Genomic DNA, 8571 nt, shown 5'->3' with positions numbered 1-8571 from the left:
GGCCCGCCCCCTCCGCCCCGCCCACGCCGAAAAAGGGAAAAACTGTACATATAAAATCCATATTTCGTCGCGTTCCGCTGCTGTCTGTGTGTGAGATTCCCCAACACGGTCGCATTATATTCGCCCTCGGAAGGGATGCATATTTTTAACACATGATAGTGTGCGTGCGTGTGTGTGTTCCATTGAGGAACCCCGTCGTGATAATAAATGACCAACGACCGGCGAAAAAATAATATTAAAGAAGGGCGGAAAGGATATTTGAATGGAAAGGAAACCCGCCCGAACTTCACTCACGCTAGCCAGTCGAGAAAATGCGAGGGCCACGCTACGCTTGGCCACGCCACCCCCTCCACACCCACCCACGCGTTTTCCCGACGCATGTGTTGGAGAAAAGGGAGGAAAACAGCCCGCGGAAGAGGTTGGCGGAGGCACCGCGGTAAAAGGGGGAGAAAGAAGGGGGCAAGATGGAGAGGGAGATGGCCACGGCTGGGCCGGAGGCCGAGGCTGGCCGCGTGCACCTAAAATATTGGCAACATGGGATGAATGTGAATGAGGTGGTAAAAGGGAGAAGGAGGGGGAGGAGAGACGAGATGGTTCTAGGAAGGGTGGTAGGGGCCGCCGCAGCAGCAGCAGAGGCCTAGGTGACGGGGAGGAGGGGAGGGGGCCGTGCAGCTGCGCCACTCTCCGACACCACCACCGGCCTCGCCGTCCGAGGAGGACAACGACGTGAGACCCTCTGGGCCGCACAGCCTCCATACGCAGACTGTGCCATACGCCGCGAGCACCACAACCACCCTCTTCTCCTCCTCCTCCTCCACACCGAGATGACGGACGCACCAATAATAAAAACACACACACAACGCCGCGGTGCTACGCCACGCCACCGCGACGCGGACGAAACGCATGCGGTAAGTAGCGCCCGACGTCTACATATTCATTTCACAGAGGGGGTGGAAAATATACTGCGAAACGGGGGCAGAGAGAGGTTGGAGGAGGATAAAAGTAGCGAGGACGTCTGGAAGATGCGACAAATGTAACCACTGTGCTGCTCTGCTGCGCGCGGCGCCCTCCGCGAGGAGAGCTGTTTGTGTGTTGTGGTATACTATACGACTGCTGCTGGAGGAGAAACACACCCGAAAGGTGGAGACCAAGGAGGAAGCGCGAAGGAGGGCCAAGAAGAAAGAAGGGCGCGCTGGAGAGACTTTGCGCGATCGTCACAGGCACCACCACTGTCCCCGTCTGTTTCGAAGTCACCTTATTGGATTAGAGATGCCCTCCGGACAGTGAGGGGCGCGGCGGGGCGGGGCGGGGCGGGGCGGGGCGCACACACTCACACACGTCCCGGCGTGGCGCTCTAATACAATCAACCAATGACGGTGAGTTAAGTTGTCTTTGTGGTTGTTCGCCGTGAGGCAGCTTTGGCAGGCCCTGCCGCCGCCGCTGGGCCCAGGCGGGTCGACTCCGTGGCGACACTTGTGTCCCTCTCCCGCCCCGGCCGCCCGCCCGCGCACCGCCGCCTCCACCGCAAACGTAATTTCGGTCGGGGAGCAGAAGAGGGAAACATCAAAACCAAAACCCCCGACAACGTCGCCGACGACGCCGTGCCCGTCCGAGGGGCCGAGGAGGCCGGGGCGTGGCGCTGCGTGGCGGCCCCGGGGCGTGGCCGGGCACGCCGCCGCACAAGCACACCGCCGTCATTACGGCCAACGAGATTTGTTCGGCGCGGAGGTCCGAACAAAACTTAACGACAAGGGACAACGGATACCCGACCCAAAGGCAGGCCGGAAACCGCGTAACTCGCCAAGCGGACCAACCGAGATACATCAGCAGCAGCAGCAGCAGCAGGCGAGGGGGACGGAGATGACGAAGAACACAAGAGGAGGGACAGAGAGAGAGAGAGGGAAGAAAAGCAAGGCTTGGCCCAGCGAGGGGGGAGGTCCAGCGTCGTAATTAGCACCCGGTCGGCGACGACGCTCGACTCGCTCGGCGATTTGATTGGCCGCCCGACGGGTCACGTGGGCCCCGACCTCTCTCCCTCTCTCTCGCTCTCCCTCCACTCCGTAGTGGTCAACAGCCCAACAAGCCTTTTGCGCAACGCACACACAATGCGCCCGCCGGGCCGGGCCTCCTGGTGGCCGCTCTCATTTATTCATCGCCTTCATTAAGATGGCGGCCCGGGCCCGAGCAGGGCGGTGGTGGACACGACGCGAGTAGATGTAGTCGTCAGCGGCGGCCAATGGGCGGGCCGGATGAGGTGCATATGGGGAGCGGGGCTGCGCGCGCGGCGCGGGGGAGGAGGTGGAGGTGCAGAGGAAGGTTGTAATCGTCGAGGTGTAATTCGGGCACGAGCCCCCCGCCCCCCTCTCCGGTTCCGCCCCGCCCCATCCCATCCTCACCCGCTTGCTGCGGAAAAAGGGTTCACTAATAATTTTATTTTTTTGGGACGCCGCCGACTGACTACCTCCATCTACAACACACACCCTTGCTAGAACAACAGACTTGCAGCGGGAGCATCCTTACTCATTCGGCTGCAGCAGTGGCGGCGGCAGCGCGTCATCGGCGAGGTGCATGCGAGGCCGGGGCCGGCCTGTCCCGAGCAAGCGCACTCACACACACACATGCACACAACCCTTCGCATACGAAATGAGGCGCGTGCCGGGGAGGCAGAAGGGGGGAAGAGGAGGGCGTAAAACACCTCCGCGCCGTACTCCAAGATCGGGGGAGATAAATCCGAAAACTTAAGCGCAAGCGGCAGCCGCAAGTGAAGGGTAGTGCACTCCTTCTGGCGAATCACTAACCGAAGCCTGAGCAGGGGCGCGCGCGGCAAGCAGCGGGGTGGAGAGAGAGTGAGAGAGCGAGCGAGATGGAGAAAGGGATAGTGACAAGAGCGAGAGAGAGGGAGGGAGCGGGCAGCACGCGTGCTGGCGCGGGCCGAGAGGCGGACGTGGCCGATTAGGCTGAGCCGTGACGTCTAGAGAGAGGCTTTTTCATTCACTCGTTTGCTTCATTCATTCACAAACTCACTCATTCACTCACTCATTTCCCTCATCCAGCAGGACGCACGCCGCCGGGCGTGCCCGTGCTGCGGCCCTTCACCCGGTGCGGTACGGTACACGACGCGGCCCTTTGTCTCGGAGCCGCGCGACCGCAGGGATAGGCAATCACTACGGGGCCTAAACACGTACCGCCGCCACCGATGAGCGCGGCGCGGGCGGAGCGGGCGGCGCGCGCGCCCCGGATGGACCGAAACCACGACGGGCGGCGGCGGCGGCAACGGCGGCAAGCACGGCGGCGGCGGCGCAGGAGACAAACGCTGGGGGCACAGCCGCAGCCAGCAGCAGCGGCGGCGGCGCTCTAAACATGCCATGAACAGAAAGAGAAGGGCCGAGGGAGGAGTAAGCGATGAGCCACCCACGCACTACAGTGAGGAGGAGGAGGTGGCGGCGGTGGCGCCTCAACCAGCGCCAACCCCCTGGCCAACACACCTACACTCACTCACATACACACATACACATACACACACACACACATACACACAAACACGACCGCCTGCAAAGTCCTCAAAGGGCTCCAACAATTACCGTTTGTCACAAGGCCGAGAGGGCCTCCTCCTCGGGGGCGTAAAAGTGTCACAGCCCCTACTACTGGTGCCGGCCCAGCCCGCCGCCCCCCGGAGCGCTCCGCTAACCGTCTCTTGGACTTGATCTGTCGTGATTTGTGCCCCTCGGCCACTTCCTCGCCCTGATTGGCCGACCACCCCCGCACCCTCCCACACACCACCGGCCCAGAGTTTCTCAAGAACTAAACAACTCTCCTCTTCTCTCTGCGGCGCCCGGTGCGAAACAAACGGAAGATATTGTCCTCGCACCCCGGTTGTGACGCGAAATAAAGATGATGATCCGAAGAGCTGAAATTATACTGGACGGGTTGATTTGCGCCGTCCTTTTCTGGGGTATACTCCACCGCATGCAGGCGTGCGGGTCGGCCTGCCTATCGCTTCAACGCGTCGAGCTGCGCCGGGCGAATAGGCAACTCGCCCGCACGTCTGCTCGCAGTACAGTATACAACCGGAGGAAAAACAAAGTAACCCCGCATGTCCAGGAATAATTTCAGGGATCGCGTTAAAGACCGTTGAATCGAACAAAGAAAAATGAAAACCTCCCGGAAAAACAACCGTGAACGGCCTACAAAAAAATAAATAAAGTAATCGGAATCCTTCTATGCTATATGAAGGTTTGAGCTAAATTTGAAGGCACTGAGCTTGAAGTTTCCCGCACACACACCCTTGAAGCACTGTAAAGCTCACCTTTCCAGCGCTGCTTCATTCTTTTGATATCCAAATCGTCGTCGTTGTTGTTCAGGTTGTGGTGGTAACTATTGACGAGAAATCCAGGGGCGGAGGAAGAACGGCACGGGTGCGCCATGAGCTTCATCTTGAACGGATTGTGCGGGTGGAAATCACACACGCACACCACTCACACACACAAACACAACTCACTGAAAATTCAGTGAAAATAATCCGTAAGGCTTGGCGCTGCACATCACTTCACTGTCACTCATATTCTCGGACGGAGAGCACACAATAATCCTGGGGGGCTTGCACAATCACTTTGAGCACACACACAGAGAGTAATCCTGAGGCAAAGTCCTTGTCAACTGTTGCGCCGTCGTGAAGACGCACTGAGTGCGTAGCGCCGGGCGTCCTCAGAGTCGTCTGCTGCCCAAGGGCCAGTACGGCGGCGAGGAGCGCAGCGCAGCGCAGCACGTCCGCACGCAGCGATGGCCAAACATCGAATGAGCCCACGCGGATTACTCACTCAATTTTTTTTCCTGGCCGGCTAGTGCGCTCTCTCTCGCTCTCCCACCCCGGAGCATTTTTTTCGTGCCTGGCCAGGCCGGGCGGGCGCAGCGAGCGAGCTGTGGGTCGGGTCGCTCCTTCCTTGTCGCACCCGCTGCAGAGACTGCACCTCCCCTCCACCGGCCGCTCCCCGAGGTCCTGCCCGGTAGGGGTGGGCGATAGTGTATCGATATCGAACACCATCGATAGTTTGCAGACGATATATCGATATTTTGTATCGATATTAAACAGAGCGATATTTGGCAGTATCGAAAGATTCGGTCCGATATCGGATGAAAATATCGTACGTTATAATAAAGGTATAATTTGCCCTGAACCTAACACAAATGACGGAGATAAGATACGCGGCCAACGCCAACGGTCGCGCCAGCCAAACTGAACTCACTCCCGGCTCGGCTGGCTCGATTCTTGCTCTCGGCCGCCCGTCGTCGGCCGTCCCTACCCCACCCCTCCCCGTCCCGCTGTTGCCAGCTCGGGCTTGTCGCTGCTCGATTGTTTACTACGCTGTCCGCGCTCAAAATTCTTGTGTTTTGGTTGCCGTCATGGCGCCCCCGAAGAGCCCGGTGTGGAAATATATTGTGAGAAATACATCCAAAGAAGGGTACTGCAAAGTATGTGGGAAGAACGTGCTGCTCAGCGGGAATACTTCCAATGCTTGGACGCATCTCGCTCAACATGGTGTCTCGCAGAAGAATGCCTTGGACGAGACCAGCCTCCAGAAGCGCAAACACACCCAGCCTAGTGCAGCAGGAGCAAGTGCAACTTCTAATGCAAGTGACAGTGTAAGCGAAGCTTCTGCCTCGTCCAGCGCCGGCACACACGCTCCCTCTCGTCGGCGTCGAGTAATAAACAGCGACGATGAACAAGCAGAGGAGTGCTTTGAGGTTAGTTTCGTCGGTTCGACTTTCACTACCATGTCCAGCTACCCTTGCCCCTGCTGCTACTCCAGGGAACAGATGAATGGGCAAATACTGTCATTTGACATCAGGGTGCTTAATTTGAAGGAATTTCTACACAAATATGACTACAAATTTCGATAAAATGACAGAGGAATGGTGTCCTTATGACTCCATTGATTTCTAATGACATCTCTGACACTTTTTTCATCCATGGGCTGTCTCATATCCTAACAACACATGGTTTTAAACTTTTAATATTCGCCGCAGGAGAATGCAACAGCCGACACTGCAGCTCCAGCGTCAGGGGCGCGAGATCTCCAGCTTCCAAGGCTGTCCGATGTTGGGGCTGCCGCCGGCGGCAAGCGGCCACGAAGAAGTGGAAGTAGGAGTTTTAGCGGTGGACAACAAATGACCATAGATGGAAGTCTACAGCGGGCATCATCTTTCAAAGGTAAATTAGCAATCGCTCAAAATCCTGTTTTTTCGCATTGCGCCGTGTTGGGGTCCGGGGCGGGGCGGGGCGTGGGGCGACACAGCCCGAGGGGTCGGCCGCCGGGCCGCGGCCGCTGCCGCTGCCGACTGAATCAGAACATTACATCGCTCCTGGCCCTGTATTTGTCACACCCACGAAGGCGTCCCATCTGGGTTGGGGTTGCTCTATGAGTGTGACATGGACAGCCGCATGCATGAGAGCGGTGTTGAGAATCAGTTGGCTGCTACCACGGGGAGGGGAATCCCCACTCCCCGCTCTCGGTTGGTTGGCTTGCCTATCTCCGCGGCGGTGATGTCACAATATCGCAAACACTGTATTGACGCCCTTTCTGTTTCCAGCTGGTGGCGAGATGGACGCGACCCTCCGCGATGCCCTTCTCTTCATGGAAATGCGGCAAAATCTCCCCCTGTCTTTTTCTGACGGCGAGGGATTTCGTCACTTTGCGAGCAAGGCAGTCCCACTCTGGTCACCCCCTTCCCGCCGCACGATGACAAGAGCTATGGAGGATAAGTACGAGGTGCTCTCAGTCTTCGTCAAGGATATTATGGAGGAACTCTCTACAGTGTGCCTCACAGCTGACTGCTGGACAGAGAAGCACACCACTCAAAGTTATCTCGGCGTGACCGTCCATTTCCCGGTGAAGACCGAAATGCGCGCTGCTTGCATTGGCCTAATGAAGCTTGACCAATCACACACAGGACAGTACTTATCTGGAAAGCTTTTAGAATTCTGCGGGGACTGGCACATAGACACGCTTAAGGTGGAGGCTGTCACTGTTGATAATGCAGAAAATATCAAGCTGGCCGTTAAAACCGCCTTTGGTGAATCTAAACTTGTGAATTGCTTTGCCCATACATTGAACTTAATACCTAGAGCGGCGCTTGGCATGAAGTCAGATAATACTACCCCAAACGTACCCGGCGTCCCCGATCTAATCAAGAAAGTCAAGGCGATCGTCACACTGTCACACACTAGCAACAATTTCGCCGACGAAATAAGAAGAGTCCAGGTGGAGCACTTCGATAAGAACCCCAACTTAACTCTGAGACTGATTAACGATGTCGTTACCCGCTGGGGGTCCACCTACATGATGCTGAAGAGGTTCTTAGAAATGCAGCGCGTATTGCTTCTTGCTACATCCAAGTTCCCCGCCGTAGTCATGCTTAACGCGGCCGAGCTTGCTTCCCTGAAAGCCATTATGGGCGTGCTTGAACCCATTCATGACGCAACGACTGAAATGAGCACGGAGACTAGCACAAGTATCAGCAAAGTGATCCCGCTTGTGGCCTTACTTTCTAAGGTAAAAAAAACTGTAAATTTATATTTTTTATTAGACACGCAGTAGCCTTATAGTTTTGTCCCAGGATACAAATTGTTATATATGTATATATTATCGTGCTTATTTAATCGGTTTTCGTTTTGCAGGCAGTTCACAACGTCGCCGTCGATCCAACAGATGCCATGGCCAAGAGGTTCAAACAGTTCATTCTGGATGAAACTGTCCGGCGGTTCGGCAATTGCGAGCACAATGCACGGCAGGCGGCTTCTACTATTGTGGACCCTCGTTTCATGGAGGTCTACTTTCAAAGCCCCCTGGCGGTCTCGAAAGCAAGAAAATATCTCGAGGCTGAAATCGTCAAGGAAATTATTATGGATTCCTCCGAGCCCGAGCACTCTCATACTAACGCCACACAAGGTACAGTATTACACGCCTGTTTCCGAGAGACCTAACATCTTCCCATTGAGCTAGATTTCTATAATTCGCGTTTCTCTATTGCAGGGAATGCCAACGTTGGCAGCGGCGCGGGAGCAGTCAGTGCAGGTGCGCCCGCTCCCTCTCGGCTCTGGAGCTCTCACGCTCAACTGGCAGCTTCTCGCGTATCCGCTAACAGTGATGACATCAACGGCCGTGCTGTGACGGAGCTGAGAAGTTATCTACAGCGAAACATCGTCCCCGTGACTGAAAACCCGCTTCAGATTTGGGAGGCACTAAAATCAACGTACCCACACCTCTACAGAGTTGCCCGCAGGCTACTGAATGTAATGGCTGGGTCCGTACCTAGCGAGAGATTTTTCTCTACAGCAGGGGAAATAATGGATGATAATTCAACTCGCCTCACACCGAAGCACTTTCAGCAGAGGATTTTCCTTAAGAGTGTTGAACTCTGTGATTGGGAGAAGGCACGCCTGCTGAAGGACTCTGTTTGAAGTATTATTTTTCTGAATTCTATTTAATTTATACCGCTTGTAAAAGAAAATTTGAGTTCTATTTTGTATGATACAAAGTTTAATATTTTTCTTAAGTTTTTGACTTAATTTAA

General features: G+C 55.8%; 2 protein-coding genes across 6 annotated transcripts in view; one reads left to right on the top strand and one right to left on the bottom strand.

The window, feature by feature from the left end:
• Positions 1-8571, bottom strand: part of LOC113217753 (B-cell lymphoma/leukemia 11B) — a 97150-nt gene that overhangs the window by 41417 nt on the left and 47162 nt on the right. The window contains exon 1 of one of the 5 annotated variants that reach the window (XM_026437799.2): positions 4307-4909. The exons of the other annotated variants lie outside the window; for them this stretch is intronic. Within the exon in view, the coding sequence (XP_026293584.1) occupies positions 4307-4433 (127 nt within the window). The 5' untranslated portion in view covers positions 4434-4909. Of the gene's footprint in view, positions 1-4306; positions 4910-8571 lie in introns of those variants that run through there. 5 annotated transcript variants of the gene reach the window in all.
• LOC127750526 (zinc finger BED domain-containing protein 4-like) lies at positions 5003-8565 on the top strand. The gene is made up of 5 exons (XM_052272446.1): positions 5003-5742; positions 6025-6208; positions 6589-7550; positions 7676-7946; positions 8031-8565. Exons 1-5 carry the CDS (start codon positions 5185-5187, stop codon positions 8456-8458), a joined length of 2403 nt encoding a protein of 800 aa, XP_052128406.1. The 5' UTR covers positions 5003-5184; the 3' UTR covers positions 8459-8565.

This window comes from Frankliniella occidentalis, unplaced genomic scaffold (assembly GCF_000697945.3).
Source record: "Frankliniella occidentalis isolate FOCC.00 unplaced genomic scaffold, Focc_3.1 Scaffold205, whole genome shotgun sequence".
Lineage (NCBI taxonomy): Eukaryota > Metazoa > Arthropoda > Insecta > Thysanoptera > Thripidae > Frankliniella > Frankliniella occidentalis.
This window is presented reverse-complemented; position numbering and strand designations above follow the sequence as displayed.